General features: G+C 37.8%; 1 protein-coding gene across 1 annotated transcript; it reads right to left on the reverse strand.

The window, feature by feature from the left end:
* Positions 1 to 10,174: 10,174 nt before the first annotated feature.
* LOC105439807 (mucin-17-like) lies at positions 10,175 to 16,150 on the reverse strand. Its single transcript, XM_030989833.1, has one exon. The coding sequence runs from the start codon at positions 16,148 to 16,150 to the stop codon at positions 10,175 to 10,177; it is 5,976 nt and encodes a 1,991-aa protein (XP_030845693.1).
* Positions 16,151 to 20,685: the final 4,535 nt, after the last annotated feature.

Here is a 20,685-nt window from a genome sequence, read left to right on the forward strand (position 1 = left end):
GATTTGTGCATATCTTTTTCAAATACTCTATAGTAACTTCTGCATAGTCTTACTGTAGCTTTTATCCATGGATTCTTCTGGAGGGGGTTATCACCATAATGGGTCTACGTCAGTATTTACATAACCTTGCAAGTCAAGATTTGAAGTGGTCGATTTTGGTACTTTCCAATTTTGTTCATAATTCCTACTCCTTTGGGAGTCTGTGACAATCCCCGGTTCAAATGCAAGTTTCTATTTTATTAAAAACTCCTGGCAAAGAAAATGCTTTTATCGTTACTCGTTCGTAGATGTAGGCTAGATGCTATTCACATACATTATAACAGAATATCAGGCTGTGCAGCTAAAATATACAGAGCTTACGGCACGAATTAACAAAGGAGGTATGTCGACAAACCTAGGTTTGTGTGCGTCATATGACGCGTTTCGATGCGTTTCAGACCAAGGTTCAGACAAACTTTGGTCTGAAACGAGTCAAAACGGGTCATATGACGCACATAAACCTAGCTTTTTCTACAAAGTTCCATCCGTTCAATCAATCAAGCATTACTCTGTGTACCAAAAACCAATACACTATTATATGGGGCAGATCTTTTGCAGTTGCTGGACCAAACCTTTGGAACAATCTTCCAAATTCATATGAAAGGCACCCACTTCTGCAACGCTCAAATTTGTATTAAAAACGCACCTCTTAGGCCTTAGTTAATTAGCTTCGATTGTACTTTGTCCTTACTTACGTCATTTGTTTGGACCATGATAGCTATCTTTCTATTATGTTATTTACTATGTTAAGTTAGTCATTTTAGTGGTTATAAGATTTGTATACTACTCTTTGTTGATACATTTTGTGAGATTATATTTCTTTTGTCGTTCATGCTGTACAGCGCAAAGAGAAACTTGGTTTATTATGCGCTCTATACAAATTGTATGATTGTTATACTGTCAGCCTAGTGTCATAGTGCAGACACGTAACGCACAGCGATTGCAAAGGGTTTATGTATGTTTCTACTCCCTTTGTTCATATCTGCTTGTTCAAAACAAAAGCGTTACTATGTTAATCACTCGCATTATTCTGTGTGTCTGTTTTTTTTTTTTTATTGTATCCATTGTTATTGTATAGTGCATGATGATCCAGTAGAAAATAAATCTTCCTATTGATCAACAAAATGTTCTATTCATCTCAAATCGATTAAAGGCTTCATGAGAGTGATTGGTAAGGAAGAAAAAGAGATAGAGAGAGAGAGAGAGAGAGAGAGGGGGAGGAGGAGGAGGAATGTATACTAATTAAAAAGCCTACAGAGATGATTCAATGGCAGTCCATCGACGTTACGATAATGACATGATACAACCCTTCAGTTTGTCTTGCATGGTTCATCCTCCCTGGCCTGGTCTTGCATGCATGAGTAAATGTATAGCCGTTGGGGCACAAGCAAGGGGACCATACCCCCCGCCTCTTTTTTCCATCCGTCGAACAGGGTCCTCCGCAAAACTTGTTGGTCAAGACCTTCACCCTTCCCCTATGTGCGCGTGCGTGCGTGCACGTGCGTTGTGTTCATTTCAATGTGTCAATGCGCTGCATCGTTTTCTAGGTGATAGATTCTTTCACGTTCAATATGAATAAGAAAATTTGTTTACTGAATTTTGTATATTCGAGTAACGTTATATATGTATTTTTTTTTATTGCTTAAAAAATGGTCGAATGGCCAAATTCCATTGCAAGTTAATTATACACGAACGTTTCAGAACTCTTTATCGTAAAGATAAGGTCTTCTGGTATCGGCGCCACGGTGATGATTTCAGATTCTTTCTTGTATCATATTCTACTCAGTATTTGAATAAATTATATCAAAGATAGCAACAAAGTAAGTTTCATGCAAACGAGAGCGAGATAATGGTCTGGGGATTTGTATATAAATATGTCCTATTCTTGAGTGAATATTATCAGTATGAAGATCAGGACTACACGTCCGGGGGTTGAAAAGGATGAATTGTAACTGTTTGTTAAGACACAACGTATATTAACGTGGTTTACACATTTATTGTATGGAGAACAAAATGTTGAATGGAAACTGTACTTTGAATATTGTTTAAGAACAGTAGGGGAGAATTTTTTTATATGTATAATAATTCCGAATTAACAATGACACCAATTTATATAGAAATAATGGAGGCTCGGCAGAATAAAGGTAAATATAGAAACTCTGAAAGTGAAGTTAATCGAGGGATATTTGATTATAATATAATAATAATATTTGTATAAAGATAAAATTATTTTGTATGGTGATTTGTTTGATAAAGGCATATACCATGTAAACCATATTTACTGTAATGGTCATGTATTAGTAGTGGTTATTTTACCTGACCGCTATTAGAAAGCATAAATGCTTGTTAGTATTAAGCAACCAGTTGAAACCTGTCGCTCATTTTCAGTGTCTTGGGATTAATGCGAATCAATCGCTTTATTACTCATGTTATACCATTATGCAAAACGGGCTGCGAGCTGATAAATGCTATCCTGTCAAAAGATGTTTTAATAAATATAAATACCATCTATTTTGAAGACTGCTAATCCTTCTGTCTAATTTCAGCAAGTTGATTATTTGGATCTTAATATAAACTTGAATATTTCAGGGCAAATCATATTTTAGGGGGGTGGGTGGTGAGGTTAGGGGAATCGATAAGGGGGGGGGGTAGTGTATGATTTTAAAAAAAATTGATATTGTATGTAAATTAATATGATTTTTGCTTTTGGACCATATGGAAGAACAGGACCATTTTGAAAATGGTTCTGAAATGGGCTATCCAACCGTTTGTCTATACTTAACACATTTACTTACTTTCTTATCGTTTGAAATGTGTTTTATATGTATGTTTTTTAAACTTGTATGTATATATGGATTTCGGAAATTAAAAAACAAACGAAATAACTTTGTTTGATTGTATTACACGTATTCATATACGCTGAAGAACAAAGAATAAAGTTTTTTTTAAAGGACAGTTTCTGCTCATTTTGTCCCAAAAAGTTAGAGACATACCTACACTTTATTTGAAAGTGTGTGAAGGTCAAACAGCTATGGTAATTTATTATGTAACTTTTCGATTTAGTTGAATTAAGGTATATGAAGTGGCGAGATATATTTTGAGGTTTGTCGCCGCGTACTTCGAATAGAATTAAGTATGTGAATAATATCATAAATTTGTAGAAATAAATGACTTTAAATCAAGGGAGTAAGTAATTTACCATACAACTAAATATTACTGATTTTGTAGAGTTGGAAAAGATCTTAGCAATCAAAGTAGAGAGATTGTCGTTGCATTTACAAAAATGGGAAGACTTAGTGAAAATCAATGTTTGTTGGTGTGTGTGGAGGTGGGAGGGGGAGGGGCTGTGGGATTGTGTAGGGGTTTTCTTGAGTGTGAGGGTCATATCGGAAATACAGAAAATATGTTTTGAATTATATGGAATGGGAAAGATCGAATTAAGAGATAATATTGTATCAAGGTTATGATGAAGGGGTTACGAATGACTAATTTTGACTCGTTTGTAAAAACCCAACGGGTAATGTGGGTAAAAAGACTATTGTACGGAGAAAAATCTATGAGATGGAAGCTATACTTTGATTTCTGCTTCAAGATGGTAGGGGGTAGATTTATTTTTTTGTGTAACTATGATTCCAAGTTATTCAGTTTCAAAGTACCTAAGTTCTATTTAGAAATGATCAAAGCATGGGAAGAGTTAGAAGGTTGTAGGAATTTTGAAGAAAAGAATAATCCAATTATTTTTAACAAATAAAGATTTCTTATTGAAAAAGAAAATAATTTTTGATGAGGAGTTGTTTACACGCAATATAATTTTTATTCAAGATATTTTTGCTGAAAATGGCATGCGGGCAATATCTCATTTTCAAAATTTGGGGTTAAAAGGAAACAAAATTGTTGATGTATGGAATATTGGGGAAGCTATTTTGAGAAGCGGAAAGATATTTTAATGCAGTTTAACAGTACTGTGAAGCTCCTCGGAGATGTATTATCGAGGAAGGTTTATGAATATTTTATAGAGAAGTTACAAAATGTATTTGTCTTGAAGATTCATGATGAACGGGGATTTTCAGATTTTTCAAATAAGGTATGTAGGGAGATATTTAGTAGGCCTAGGAAAGTTACTCTTGTTAACAGACTAAGAGAAATTCAGTATAAACTGCTTTATGGAGCAATATATACTAGAGAACATTTATTCAGATTCGGCTTTGTTGTAGATAACTTGTGCTCATTTCGTAAGCGAAAGATAGAAACATATTTACACTTGTTCTGGGAGTGTGTACATGTTCAAATATTATGGCAAAATGTAATAGCTAAGTTTGAGCTAAGGGAACTAAGGTCTATCGACTGGATAAATATTCATTTAGGGTTGTCTGGTAACTCCCCACGAATAAAAATGTTTAATACAATTATTTTTGCATTGAAATATTGGATATATAGATGCAGGGGAAAGTCCGTAATATTGTCTTTGGGGGAGTTTCAAAAAGAACTGTTAGAATTTAGGGAAGAAGAAAAGAATATTGCAGGGAGGGCAGATAAATTGGCTTTACATTTACAGAAGTGGGAACAAGTAAAGTTTTCATGAATTTTTTACACTGGACTATTGTAGCCTCGTTTAAATGATTTTGTTTTAAATGTTTTAAATAGATTGTTTCGGTTTTGTCTGTCGCTCCAATTTGGGGGTATTCTGAGGGGGCTAGGAACAGTGTGTGGTGGAAGTGTGGTCGGGTGGAGTGTGTGTCGCATGATGGGGAGGGGGGGGGGGGTAGTAGTAGTAGTGTGTTTGGTTGGATGGGGTTATTTGTTTTATGATACAACTGATTTCATTTTTGTTTTCATCAATTGTACAATGTATGTAATGTAAATGTTTTGAATTATGTCAAGGAAAAAAATGTACTTTATTTCTAAAAATTAATTTGTATTGTTTGGAATAAATAAAAAAATAAAAAATAAAAAAAGTGAGTGAATGTTATTGTAGTGTGCACACGTATGTGAGTGTACATGTGTATGTGTGAGGATGAGTGAGTTGAGGAGTGTAGTGGGCTCTGTTTGGGGTTGGGAAGCAATTTCTGAACTGCATTTGTATTAAGTTAATGGAATTATGTTATTATCATTATGAAAATAAAAAAATAGAAGAATTATTGTATTGTTTTAAAATTGAATGAAATAAAGAATAAAAATTACAGAAAAACTATGTGGCTCTGTGATTTTGCCCGTCACCCCTGCTCCCTGATCAACAAATCTTGATACTCCAGAGTACATATACCGCATACTTACGCCCCCAAATAAATCATTTGGTTGTCCCTGACCGCCCGCTCGTCATTTTTGACCCGCTCGCATTTCTTTCTTTTTTTGTGCGTGAATAATATATATTTTTCGAGTATTTTTAAACGCCAAACAAACCATTGTATTCATGTTGAAAAGATTAAAATACGTCCCGTCGCCAATTTGGTCACTCAGTACGCAATTCTGTCTTTATATAATAAAGTAGAGAAGGGAGTTTTTCGGCCGGGTGGCAATTTTCGGTGGGTCCGTTGTATGCATGGTAAAATCACTTTAAAATACATAGCATAATAGCATATCACACACATACAATACATATCAGAGTCACAGGAGAACCACATTTGCAATGAAAAATGGATAAAAATGTATCCATGTAGCCATAGCAATTCATGATTTTTTTTCTGGGATTCTTTTTGTGTTTAATTAATAATAATATTGGCTTCTTGATTTGAAGAAGAAATGAAAATAAATAGGAAGTAAAGAATCAAAATGAAGAGGGAAAAAATGGAGGGAAAAAAAGAAAAGCAAATCATGAAATGAAAAAAAAAAATCAAAAAAAAAAAAAATCCGCCCGCCCTTCCCTACTCCAGAAAAGCAATCGAGGACAACCATTTTTGTGTTGACCTTAACAAACTCTCTTCCTCTCAGCATCTAAGCGGCGCCCTGTGTCTACCAAAGTAGCTGTCGTAGCAACAAGTCGCCTTCATTTTTTGCGATTGTATGCAGATTCCACAAGAGTTCAAATAAAGTATGTATACACGTGTGCGCTAAGGCGTTACCAGGGGGCACAATGGGAACACGCCAATCACCCACCCCCCCCCCCCCCCCACCATCCCTTGATCGGCTAAACAAATCATGCACGGAACTGAGGGGTTAAAACCTAAATCTCACCCCATCCCGGTCTCGCTAGTAAACTATGTGTCTGTTTGAGTTTGGAGTTTGTATCCCTACCCCTCCCCTATGTGCCCCGCCCCCTCTGTACCCCCACCCCCTTCCTCTGCTCTGTTTATAAATCGGGCGAATCAATCAAGAGTGTATGAGATGGGTAATGACTGTATCGATCATTCAGTACGTTGAACTTGCCATGGAAACGTTCGTGCCATTTATTTAATACCAACTCCATTATAAGATCATGATGGATATGTTTGCATGCTCAGTGAAGTATTTGTCCTACTATACTAATGCTGCCATTGATATTCGTTTAACACGATGTGGTCAGTTATTTGACACTCGATCAGGCTGCAGGATTTCTTACGCAAACATAAACGGCTCTAATGGACATGGGTGTTATATTTTGAAGAAAAAAAAATTGCACTATTAAATTCAGGAGGTTTTTTTTTTTTACCTATGTTTACTTTTTTCAGTAATGTATTAAAAATACATTTTCTCCATTCTAAAAATAACTAATTTTTATTTAATCAAAAGGTAACTGATTGGTATTTGTCCTCTTGAATAGTGGACGTATATTAGTTTTGTACAGGCCACCCCTTCATCTTTCTGGATTCACCATTTACGCCAGTGGTTCCCACATATTTCGGGGCCCTGTTTCATGTTTTCTTGAAGGGAGGAACCATGGACAAGGATAGAATAGAAGGGGAAAAATCTCTAGAGCTAGAAAGAGAGTGTGTGCTAAGGAATCGATGGTGTGGTTTTAAAGCAAAGGACGGTAAAAGAGAAATGGAGAGAGAGAGAGAGATAGACGTGGGAAAAATAATAGGGAGAAGAAGAAGAGAGAAATTGAGATTTTCTTCCCTGGGATAGAATACCCTACCAGGAGCAGCTGGAAATGGAGAGACATGTAGAGAGAAAGGTGCAGGTCATAGACAGACAGACAGGCAGACAGAGGGTGGGAGTCGTTACCACCGTGTCCACATATATTTCTGTAGATGTTTTTTCGTGTTTTTTTCGCTCCCCTCCCCATTCTCTGACTCTATTTTCTCCCTCCTTCTCACCCCTTTTTCTCTTCGTCTTTCTCTCACTCTCTCACGCATAGTTGTCTCTCGTTGTATCTCTATATCCTTCTCTCCTACCTACTTATCTTTCTATTGCTTTCCAATCACCCGTTTTTCTTTTTCTAACCCTCTCACCTTCTCATTTTCTCTATCTCTCTTTCTTATCTCTCTCTCTCTCTCTCTCTCTCTGTCCCGCATCTTTTTCGCTATAATAGTCTCTCCATCTCATTTAGAACTTTCCGTCGGCTCGATGAATTTTGGCGAGGTATGTAAAGTTAGGTTTAATATTTCGGCTGCAGTCCTGATGAAGAAAGGCCCTCTTTACAAAATATCTTGAATATATGTCGAGACCATCTTCCCCCCTCTTGCCGAGTGCAAGGTAAACATGTTTGACAAAGAAGAATTCCAATTACATCATCGCTTGACCGTGTGAGTATATTTCGTCTGTTTACCTACTAAAATCTCAGTTCACTGCTCTATTGTATGAATCATGTTCTTCACGAATTGTTCAATAAAAGGAATATTGACACAGAGCTCACAAAGGAATGTCGTCAAATATTACGAGTAGTTTAAATTGTCAACACTTCTCTATTCTTTATTCACAAAATAATCATTAATCTTCATATCTTACGGATTCGCCTAAAAGGTGCGCCCAATGAAATAACTAAACATGGGGTGTGTCGTATGTTATCTGAGTATGACAAAAATTGTGAATACATTCGCCCATTTATACATTATGTTTTAACAACAAAAAACAAATAAAATGAATTCCTCTACGTCTACGTTGAGACTTGGCAGGGAGTGGTCGTCTATATGTGACGTGACATCGAGCATGCTATAGAGGTAAAAAGGAATGGTATGAAATGGACTAGCTCCAATGAACATGATAAATGACGATCGTTGATGCTGCCTTTTCCAATAAAAGTAAAAATGTCAGTACACAGACAGAAAAGGGGTATTTAAAGGATTCATCAGAACGTGAATGATAAGCAAGATGAATATCAAAATGTTAACACGTCTTTATGTTAGAATTTATCCCAAAAAAAAAAAAATCTGGATTCATTGTCACTTCATACAAAAATAGGCTTGGATTGTACATAAAGTAAGCTACAGCAACTGCCAGTCCATTTAACATCTGGATATTTTGTTACTTCAAATTAAAAAATCTTAGATAGTGCAAAATGTAATCTACAACTTTTGTAAATTCAGTGTAACATCTGGATACATTGTCACTTCAAACAAAATAATCTTGAATAATACATAATGTAAGCTGAAACTTCTGTCAATTCATTTGAACACCTGGATATATTGTTACTGCGAACCAAAACAATATTGGATTGAACATGATGAAAGCTACACTTTTCGTCAATTCTTTTAGGACGATACAAATATTTCATCTTGATTAATATGATGCTGTTTATATTTACAAGTACATAAAAGCAAGATTATAATAAACACTGAACTGCTGTCTTATAAAAAGTAATCAGATATTACTTGAAACATCTAATACAGGTTCAAAGTCCAGGGTTTAATGTTTGTATATTTCTTCTTACATGTCTATTTCATGTATAAAAAAAAATAGATATAATAATTTGCAATTCGATAATATATACAAAAAGTACAAAGTGGTAACAGTACCTACTATTGTCAAATATTAATTAACGTGGGTGGAGAGGCCTAATAAAAAGTGAAGCTTGCATTCATAAATCGATGTGTGGTAAAACCAATTTCGAAAACTGTAGATAAATGAATAAATATTGGAAGGAAACGTGCCTTCTTTAGCATTATCCGAAATTCCAAATACAAAAAAACATATAGACATTTGAAAAAATTGAATGTAAGAGTCACTTTCATGTTATGCAGTTCACCGTTTGCTTACTGTTGTCAGAATTAACATTACCTATATTTATATACCACTTTCAGAATATGGAAAGCCTTTTATGAACAAATGCAACACGAATATGACAGATGGACACAACACAAGTGCTTTTCACGCTAAAACAAAAAATAAAATATTAGTTTTTAAATAACAGCTCTCATACTATTACTTTAAATTTGTTGATGTTACTTGTAAGTCTTAAATGAATACTTTTCTTTTCTACCAGTCTTCCAAATTATACGCATAAACATTGAAATGGTTTAGTTATCTTTAGGCTTCAGTACATCTTGTCTACCACACCATACCAATTACAGTGATATAACCGCACATAAGAATAGTATATACCACTGTCGACTTATGAGCACTGACGAAACCGCAATCTCAATAGCAAATTTTACTGATTTAGACAGTATTAAAAATAAAAAAATAAATAACCTTTGATCCCTGAGAAAAATTTTAATAGAGTTTTACTGTTTTTCTTTGAATAACATTTTCACAGTCCATTTAATCGCATTTTTCTCTAGTATCATGCGAGATTATTTTAAGGAATTAAAAGAGGCATTTGTATTTTAAACACTGTATAATGAGATACGTGCATTTCAACATTTGCCAGTCGTTCCCAAACTTAACATTGCTTTTTTTTACCCAAGGTTCATGTACATATGAAGGAACATATTCATTTTTACGAAAAGAAAAAAGCTCATTAATTAGGCAATATATCCATAATATTTACATAGCAGAACACGAATTAATTGAAAAATTATAGGATGAGACACTAATATAATGATATATGTTAATATTTTATTTAAATCTATTAAAATAATGCGTTTTCAATATTGTGTTCATCTTCCATTAGTGTGCAGCTGATAAGCATGTTTTGCTTTTTCAACAATCAATGTCATGAGTTAAAAAGCTACGTAGATATGTATCGATGTATTATCGTATCGAAAACATTTGCAAGGACAAGCATAAAACTATTATAAAGCATATAAGCATTCAATCATAAACATGTCATTTATCGCGTCTAATAGAAAACATTATCCGCTGGACTATCATTGGCACCCTGCACAGAGCTATCGACATAGTAAATCGTATCATAGCTGATGCCATCTTTACCCACCATTGACACTAAGCGAGAATCCGACGCATCGGTACGCTCTGGTTCTAATGTGTAGGGATTAGACGAGGTCCCATTCTCCGCGACGTCTTCTTTACCATGGTTACCGAGTCCTCCAGACTCCTCATCGATATCACCGATGGGTACGAGCTCACCCTTTCGCGTCTTCTCCTGTTCGATGATATGGACACCATAGTCTTCTTTGTGATTCTTAGCCAATGCGAGACATAATGAGAGGAGGATCAGGAGGAAAGCAATGCCGGCCAGACCGATCCCTACGGATAATGGAATAAGATAAGTTGGGCGTGATTCGGTCCCGGCTTCTGTCGACATTCTGGTCGTTGGGGTCCTCTCTGTTTGTGTTTTCGTTGTAGTTGGAGACACCGTGGTTTGTGGGCTTGAGCTTCCTGTCGATGGCTCGATTGATGTGTCATGGGTGATCGGGGAAGGAGTGGTGGTGGTAGTGTCTGTCAAAATATCGTCTGTCTTCAACGAGAATAATTCTGTTCCTGGGGATATTTGTGAAGATGTTTCTGGTAATGGAGCATCAGTCGTAGTCAGTATATTATATTCAGCTGTAGCTTCATCTGTAGTCGGTGTGGTTGGTGTGAATGAAAATATTGTCGACACAGATAAGGAAACACTCGACAGCGTAGCATCTGTATTATCCGATGTTGAAGGTGGCTGGGTTGACGTTACTCGGGTAGATATTGTGTTTATTGTCGAACTTGTGCTTGATTCTTCTGACTTTGACGGGGTTGACACTGGTGTGGTAGAAAATGGATCGGTTTGAGAGGTAGACACGGATGGAATTGTGGGAGTAGTGCTTACATTCTCTAACGTTGTGGCGGTTTCTCCTGACGTCACAGGCGTTGTTGATACAAATCCTGCTGTTGATGACGTTGCAGCACCTGTCATGAGACCTCCTGAAAAGGTACTGCTCCTATTCATTGTACTTGTACCATCAGCTGAAGTTGTCAAAACTGTCGAGGATGATCTAGCTGGGGTTGATTTAGATTCGGTAGATGTGAGAGTAGTTCCTGTGGTTTCAGCTTCAGAGGACTGGGTAGCTGAAGTTCCAGTTACGGAAGGGGTTGATGAAGAAGAGGATGAAGCGATCAGATTTGTGGGAGAGACTGATGAGTCTGTAGCCATTTCTGTCGAAGTAGCTACAGTTGACGAATCAACTGAAGTTGTAGGTCCTGTTGCAGTTGCATTTCCTGTAGTTTGTCTTACATCCGTGCTGGTTTGTGTAGCGGAGAACATGGATGTTCCATTAGTGGGAGATAGATCTGTTGATGAAAGAACCGTCTGCGTAGGTTCTTGACTAGTACTATTCGTACCGCTGTTAACTATCACCCGAATAACGTACAGGCCTATGAATTCTTCATCGGAATTTGTAAGTAAAACACTGTATGTTCCTTCATGCGACTCCGAAACACGAGAGATGAGAAGTTGCCCAAGGTTATTAACGGAATAAGAACCGACAGTGTCGCCTTTAGAGAGAGAGGATCCATCTGCCGTTACCCAACTAACGTTTATGTTTATTCCATTTGGTATGCGAGGGAAAAGGACATTCATTTGACCCTCTCTTAGGAATAGTTCTTCGGGTAGAGGATTTGCTGTTGAAAGAATAGGCATTGACGTCATCTCAGGGCCATTTTGTGTAGTACTTCTTGATTCCGTCATTTCTGTCGATAAAAGAGGTGTTGAGTTTTCGGTGCTTGTGGTATACATCGCATTACCGGCAGTGGTCAGGGGATTCAAAGTGGTTTGGATACTTGTTGAGTCACGAGATTCAGTAGTTAGACCGGTGGTTGAAGACGGAAGCGGAGAATCAGAGCTTGTATTCGAAGTTGATGTACCTGAAGCAGGCGTTGGTGTTGGCGTCCCAGAATCAGGCGTTGTTACTGTAGGCTCGGAATACTGAACGCGAATTACATTCAAGTCTTGTAGAAACCCAAGTCCATCTGTAACAGATACAGTATAAGTGCCAAGATTACTATTACCAACTGGTTGTATTATCAGTGTTCCATCATCGGTCACGTTATAAGGTCCTCTTGATTCACCCCGTCTTAACGTTATCGCATCTGGTGTTACCCAAAGGACGTCAGTGTTGTTAATGATGGAATACTGCGGATAAACAATTGCTTGAACCCTCTGTGTAAGTATCACGGCAAAAAAGTCTTCGTCTGGTATTTCCGAGGTACTCGTAGGGCCATCGGTAGGTTCATTGTTTGATTCAGTAGTATCAGTTGGCTGCGAAGAACCTGATGCATTCGTACTTGTGTAGAAAGTAGTCGGGTCATCTGTGGAAGATATTCCTCCTAAAGTAGTGGAGTTAGTGACTTCTATTGTCGTCAAGTCAGGAAAACTTGTCGACGGATTGCGAAATTCCACGCGGATGATGTTGAGATCTAAAAGTGTGTTGTCCAATGTCGTGATCGTCGCCGTATATACTCCCAGGCTGTTGTCTTCAACAGGCTGAATAAAGAGATTACCATCAGATCTGACCTCATAAGGACCAACCGTATCGTTTATTGTCAACCTTTCACCATCTGGCGTTACCCAAATGATGTTCACTAGGAGGTCAAGAGGGTACCTAGGTGATAAGATGCCTTGATCTCTGGAATACAAGATGACGGTGAACGAATCCCTATCAGTAATAGCTTCAGTCGTAGTCATTGTTGTGGTTTCCCGCTCAGTAGTCCTGTCTTCGGTAGCTACAGTAGTTGTACTTTCAGTTGAGGTTGTCATAATGACAGTGGTCTTAGAAGTTGTTCGCTGCACTGTAGAAGACGTAAATGGTAAAGTTGTAGATTGTCCTAATGTAATTGTTGTTGGTTGGGTAGTAGGCAACGTAAACACGACGCGAATTACATTCAGATCTAACACGACACCATTGCTGTCTGTTACGACCGCCGTGTAGACTCCAATCAAAGAATCCAAGACTGATTCCACTGTCAAAAATCCATCATCGGAAACGCTGAATAGTCCTATTGTTTGGTTCTTGGTAATACGCGTTGCGTCAGGGGTTACCCAAATGACATTAAGGTTCTGCAGATTGAGATATTCAGGAGACAGCACAACCCTTTGTAAAGATGTTATAGAAACAATGAAATAATCTTGGTCATTAACATTACCCTCTGTTGATGGTAACGAGCCGAGTGTGGTGCTTTCGCTTGAATTAACATTTTCTTCAGTGTTTGATGTTGAGCCAGCTTGTTGTATTGTAGTTCCTTCGGATACAGTAGTAGGCGATGTCATATTCTCACTCGCTGGAGTTACATTATCAGAACTTAGCGTAGTTCTACCTTCAGCAGAAGTTGTTGTCCTATCCGCCTCGGATGCTGTAGTCGATCCTGGTGCTATTTGGACTCTAAAAACTTTAAAATCTAACTCAAATCCAGACATGTCAGTGACGAAGACGACGTATGTTCCAACGTTGACGTCATTCACTGGTCTGATCTGCAAATCTCCTTCTGGGTTAACGCTGTATGGGCCACTCGAGTCGTTTAAAAATAAAATTTGGCCATCGGGAGTTACCCATCGGAAAATAACATCGACTTGGTCTGCAGGTTTAGGTGAAATTAGAAACGCCCCATCTCGATCTACAAGAATGATACCATCAGGATCTGTAGTAGAAGACTTCTGCTCAGTCACAGGAGGTGAGGGAGGGGATATTATTGACATTGTAGGAGATAACGATGGAGGACTTTGAGGAGCTTCTGTATTGTTAGCCCGTGTTGCAGACTCTGTTGGTTCGGTAGGTGCTGAAGTTGACCTTGCACTTGCGAAAGTAACGCGAACAACTGTCGATGAAACTACTACATTACTTAGATTGATTACAGAAATCCTATATATTCCGTCATCGGATTCGATAACAGGATTGATTAAGAGAGTACCATCAATTAACACGGTAAACCTATCAACAGTTTCATTTGTCTCAAGTCGAACTCCTCCCGAAGTTATCCAGATGTAATTGTAATTTTCTGGATATTGCATATTAGGCGAAATGGATCCTGGTGTTCCAGGAACTAGTTCAAAATCATGTGAATCTGTTTGTCTTTGCATTGTAGTCATCCTAACTTCCCTTAAGGTTACAGGAACAACGGTTGATGCCACAACTACATTGCTTAGATCGATTACAGAAACTCTATATATCCCGCCATCGGATTCTGTAACAGGATTGATTACGAGAGTACCATCAACTAACACGGTAAACCTATCAACAGTTTCATTTGTCTCAAGTCGAACTCCTCCCGAAGTTATCCAGATGTAATTGTAGTTTTCTGGATACTGCATATTAGGCGAAATTGATCCTACTTCTCCGAGAACTATTTCAGCATCATTTGAATTCGACTGTGTCTGCGATGTTGTCATCCTACCCTCTGTTGGTTGCACTGTTGGCCTTCGAGTGAGGTCCGCACTTGCACTTGGATATCTATCATCAGTGGTGTTTGCCCGATCAGTAGTTAGCCCTGGCGGAAGTGACAGATCCAATGAAACAGTTTCAGTTGCGACAAAATTCCGATCGGCATCTACAACGTAACACATGTATACCCCGGCGTCTCCTGACGATGCAGTGGAGATTAACAGATCACCATCAGGAGTTACCTCAAATCGTCCGCTTGCCGTGTCGGGATTGACACTACTACCATCTGGTACCACCCATGTTATTTGCCAAACAGGATTTGACCATCCAGGACAGACGAGTAGGACACTGCTGCCGATGAATCCCGTCGAAGTGCACTCAAAATCAGTCGCATTGATCAGGGAGAGCTGTCTGTCGACCACGTTTGCCGGGCTGGCACAGATCATATTCGCGGAGTCCATCGTCGATTTCAACCATTCAATATGGCAGTCGCAGTGTAGCGGGTTTCCTGTAAGATTGATAAGGACTCCATCAATGTCTTTGTTAAAATCAAAGACTGTCCTGTAAAGGGTCATGAGTCTGTTCCCACTCAGATCTAGAATTGATAAACTCAAAAGATCTCCGAAGAGCCGATGAGGGAGAACAGACAACGAATTTGATGCTAGGTTCAGCTCTACTATGTCAGAAAGATTACGGAAGGTATCAGCAGGGAGATACGAAATGGCATTGTCTTCTAGGTTGATAATACGGAGACTCTTAAGCGCATTGAAAGTAGATGCATTCACAAATGCAATGTTGTTGGCTCCCAACTTCAAAACTTCCAGGTTGTAAAGGTTCTGAAATATATCTCCCGAAATTACGTTCAAGCTGTTATCTGCTAAACTCAATTCTACCAAACTAGAAAGACTACCAAACGCATTACTAGATATATTTGACAGAAAATTAGAGTTCATGTACAAGTGAGTGATATTAGATCCCGAAAGGAAGTTGTCGGGCAGGGACCTGAAATTATCGGCAATGAGGTTTAGTCGACGCAGTTTGGGCAGGATTCCTAGGGCGCCCTCAGTAACACGATCAACGGATGTACCTTCGACACTTAAGGACTCTAGCTGAGGAAGTCCTCGGACTAGGCTTTCATCGATCACTGTTAAAGCTTTGGCAAGATAGATTGCTAGGGTATTGAGATTTGTAAGGGGTGAAAAGGCACCAGGTTCGATGTATTCAATATTACGCGAGATCACTTGCAGGAACTCTAAATTCGGGAGACCTCCCAAATCTGCAGCGGAGATGTTCCTTAAGTCATCTGAAATCAAAGACAGTCCATCGGTAGTTTCAGGTATCCAGTCCGGCATTCTTCCATCAGGAAGTGACGGCCGACAGAACAGCCTAAACTCGAAGCATTCGCAAGGTTCGGGGCATGTCTGGCCAGTGACCCCGTTCATGTGTATGATGAGAAGAAGAAACAATGCCTTCGTGAGGATAGCACTACCGAACGTATGCTGCTTCATCCTGGTCGGATTCTGTTACAAAAATAATAAAATGGCAAATCACAATGAATCCATCTTGATTTCAATTGATTCTGAGAGTTCTTACACATATAAACTAAATTGAATTTCCGTATACGGTGTCTTATTTTGCATTACAAACTCCTGGCCCAGTGGATTTGTTGTATTAAAGACAGACGATACACACGTTATTGTATCTCAGATATTGATACATTTTGTTAATATAATAAATATCTTCTATTTATGACTAATACACATGAGATTGAAGGGAATAAAATCGCAATAACAGTAAATCTTGTTTACCCAGGGTAGCCTTCATCAGTATTGAAACTGTTCTCCCTGGGGGTCCTGTATTATTACGAATTGATTACTTTTATTAGACCCAGGGAGTGTTTCACAAAGACCAAGATCGACTTCAAGTTGGACTTAACCATGGCAGGCTGTTCGTGCCACTGTTACCTCTCACCATTATGATCGTCCCTTGAGAGACTAATGCCAATAAATGGTGAGAGCAAACAGTGGCATGAGCGGCCTGCCATAGTTAAGTCCAACTTAAATTCGATCTTAGTCTTTGTGAAACACCCCCACGGACTGCGATTCATCTTAAGAAAAAAATATGTCATAATTAGACAATTTGCATTATTTCCAATGACAATATGCCTGAACATATTTGGTAATTCACTACCTTATGATAAAACTGGAGTAAAAACTACAATTCTCTTATTTAAAGAATATCTTAATGCTGATGATCTGCCATTTACTCTTGTGACAATTATTGCCCCGGACTTTATTTCGTCACAGCTAAAGTGTATTATTATGTTACGGTTGAAATTTGTTATGTTTTGATTACGTTTAGAGTTAGAATTATACTATTTGGTACAGGTTTTAAGTTTGTATAGATAACTGACCGCGGAACAAAATGTCGCCAGAGCATGTGTCGTACAACCATATTTGCTGTCAACGATTTAAATTTGTATACAGGAAAACGGTCTTACCTTCAACTTGTATGTCGATAATGGATTGTTGTCATCAAAATACCGATGCATTAACCAAGCAATTGTTGTCAAGATTCAAGCAGCCGGAGTAACTGCAATAGAAACAGACATAAATATGTGATATGTTCAGCTAGAGTTAACTAGTCGTGTTTTAACTTATCAAAATCCTGATCGCCATCGTTAATGCCAACGTAAGATTAGAGAAAGAAATATGAGAAGGAAGTCAGTAACAATTATTTTATTCTAATACTCCCGACGAAATCTGTTAAAGTTAATGCAAATTTTTTAGGAAATTTTGAAAATTGGATGGATAATAATTCTTTAAAATGTTGATATATTTGGATGCCCCTGTGGATTTATTATAAGCAGTAGAAAATTTAGCCCCTAAAACACTTTCGAGAAATTGAATTAATCAAAGTTTACCGGTGTTCCCAGTAAATTTCAAATATTACAAATAGCGCTGAAGGCCATTCCGTGGTAGCTGCGATCATTAAAATCTCAGGATATGCAGTTATGATATATAATTTCCAAACGGAAATTGCAAATTGGTCAATTGTAGTCAAGAAACATTGTTTTAAAGCTAAAGTTGTATCAGTCTTGAGCGGGAGCTATACAAGAAATGATTTATTTTTTATTTTTACAATTTCATCACTTTAGACTCGATTTCAACCGCGACAACGATCATTGATTATCGTAAAATCGCGCATGCTTTCAATTTGTACATTTGAACCAAATTCATGACCCCATACCAAAACTTTGTATTACCTTTAACTGTATGCTTTAAAAAAAAAATGTTGCCATTCGATTGAAAGCAGTTGATTCTATAACGGTGCCTTACAAAAGCAAAAGAGCTACAGCATTTTTTTAATATTGCCTTCCTTTTTGTTTCACATTTGTAATTTGCGGCATCTGAATTTTCGACATTTGCAATTCAAATATCTTTAAAGATGTTTGAAATGGCCTGAAATAGTATAAAAATAAGTGCACTTCTTATAGAACACAAAGTAAATATGTTTTGTATTAGTAATTTTGATTCATTTATCAAATGTCTCTAAATTATGAATTCCTTGAATATTAGGTACCATATATATAACTTTAGATGGGCCAATTTTTATTTTAAAAAATAATTGTACGAATTCCAATGGGAGCTATATCAAATGTCATAATAACTTATATTAAGACTTTAGTAGCCCTGATAGAAAGTTACAGAAATCCTTTAATAAGACAGCATCACCATCTATTTATCAGATTTAACCATCCAGTTAATTTGTATTTCATATTTACACAAAGTCATAGTTTCACATGAGAAAATGATATTGCAACACAAAGTGAAAAACCCTTAAGCTAGGGCGAAAAGGCATAGCGTGAATTTAAATATGTATATGGGAAAATCATTATAATCTGCCAATTTGAACGGTTTCAAACCATGGAAATGTGAAGTTCCTTTGATTATATTCAATTAAAATGGAGATATACGGGAGATAACATTAAATCCAATAAACCACTTATTTTTTCTACTTTCACACTAATTTTACATTTACTTTTACCCAAAACAGCAACTAATAAATCGCTTTAAAAACATCCTTGGGGTAAGAAGTAATAATTGTAATACTTACATTTTGTATGATTTGTTTGAAAGTTGTTTCCTTGATCAATTTCTATCCTGTCTACAAAGACGTAAAATCCATTAAACGAACCAACAAGTCGATTTCTTTAAGACCTCCACAATAAATGAACTTGAAGCCTGTACTTCGGCGTATATTACTGAATTTTTAAAGGCGTTGTCTTAAGACGAAATTCTACGTTTGCGTTTGTTTTTGTCAATTTTTGTATAGTTGTCATCTTCACGATTGGTCAACATCTTGCGTCTTTGCTTAGAAGGAGGATACAGCAAGAGGTTCAAAGGTACCCTTCTTAATGTTTGCAGTGTTTAGCGTCACAGGAGAGGGTGTGTAATTGACATTACAATGGGGTGAAATATTAAACATTCTTTAATTTCTCCTCTCCCTCTCCCTCTCCCCCCTCTCTCTCTCTCTCTCTCTCCCTCTCTCTTTGGACACACAGTAGAAGACTTCTGCTCAGTCACAGGAGGGAGGTGAGGGAGAGGATATTATTGACATTGAAGGAGATAACGATGGAGGACTTTGAGGAGCTTCTGTATTCGGCGGGGGTCAAGGGGTGGAGCACCCAGAAGCTCAGGGTTTTTAGGTATTTTATAACGGTCAGATGAGCATCCAGGTGCCCCCGGATGCTGAGGGGTTTTAGGCATTTAATCACGGTCAGATGAGCACATTTTGACACCTCATTATTTTGTGACAAAGGCAGGTCACTATTCTTTTTTCCTTCTTTTCTTTTTCCTTTTTCCTTCCCTTTATCTCCTCTTTTCCTTTTGTCTTTACCTTTCCTTCCTTATCTCTTATTCTCTGATAGGGGAGGGAGGTAACCGCTGGGAAGCAAGGCCCTTTCGCCCCCCCCCCCCCCGCTCACGATCTCCTTCTTTTCCCTCTTTTTCTTTTATTCTCCCTCTTCTTTCTTTCCCTTTCTCTCCTCTTTCCCTTTCCCTACTTTTCCTTCCCTCTCTCTCTCTCTCTCTCTCTTCCTCTATCTCTATCTCTCTCTCTCTCTCTCTCTCTTCCTCTATCTCTATCTATCTCTCTCTCTCTTTCTTCTTTTTTTTGCGGGGGGGGGCAAGGCCCGCTCGCCCCCCCCCCCCCTCCCCTGGATCCGCGCCTGCTGTTTCGTCTTCTTCAAGTTCCACTTGATGTATGTCTTTTTGAACTTCTACACACACGCACACACACACACACACACACGCACCCATACACGTGATCTCTTTCGTTTTCATCAGGATCCACTGCATGTATGTCTTTTTGAACTTCTGTGTCTCTCTTTCTCTTTCTCTCTCTCTCCCTCTGTCTTGGCATTTCAATCCTCCCTCCGTATGTGTACCTTTTAATCTTACGCCCAGATTCTCCGATCCCCCTTCTTTAATTGCCCCTCTCTTCGTCTATCTCTCTCTCTCTCTCTCTCTCTCCATTTCTCCTCCTGACCATCTGTGAATTAGATGTATTTACTGCAAATTCAATTCATAGAAAAAATGTTCTGAAAGTGAATTCTTTTTTTGATAATTCAGAATAGCATAGAAATAACAATAATTTTAGAGTGCTTCGATTTCTAGACATCTATTATTACGTCATCAGTTCATGATCTTTTTATTTCAATAAGTACATCCAAAATTGGTTTGTTTCTTTGTTTCCTGGTTTCTACACAGAGAATGAATAAAAGTTTTTGTCAAAGAAGAAGCGATAATAATGATACTAAAAACAACAATAACAACAATAATAATGATACAAATAATAATTAATGCATTTATATAGCGCATTTTTCATGTACATATTCAAATCCGCATTACAATCGTTTGATATTAACAGAAGAGGTGAGTTTTTAGATATAGTTTGAAGGTCTTGTGAGATTCCTGGTTGAGAGGAAATATGGGTAAGTTATGCTACACGTAAATTAAAGGGACTTGATAACATTGTTTAG

Source organism: Strongylocentrotus purpuratus, unplaced genomic scaffold (assembly GCF_000002235.5).
Source record: "Strongylocentrotus purpuratus isolate Spur 01 unplaced genomic scaffold, Spur_5.0 spur5_scaffold_19, whole genome shotgun sequence".
NCBI classification, from domain to species: domain Eukaryota; kingdom Metazoa; phylum Echinodermata; class Echinoidea; order Camarodonta; family Strongylocentrotidae; genus Strongylocentrotus; species Strongylocentrotus purpuratus.

Excerpts from the sequence above, each read along its gene's own strand:
- LOC105439807 (XM_030989833.1), bottom strand. The coding sequence starts at position 16,150 with ATGAAGCAGCATACGTTCGGTAGTGCTATCCTCACGAAGGCATTGTTT.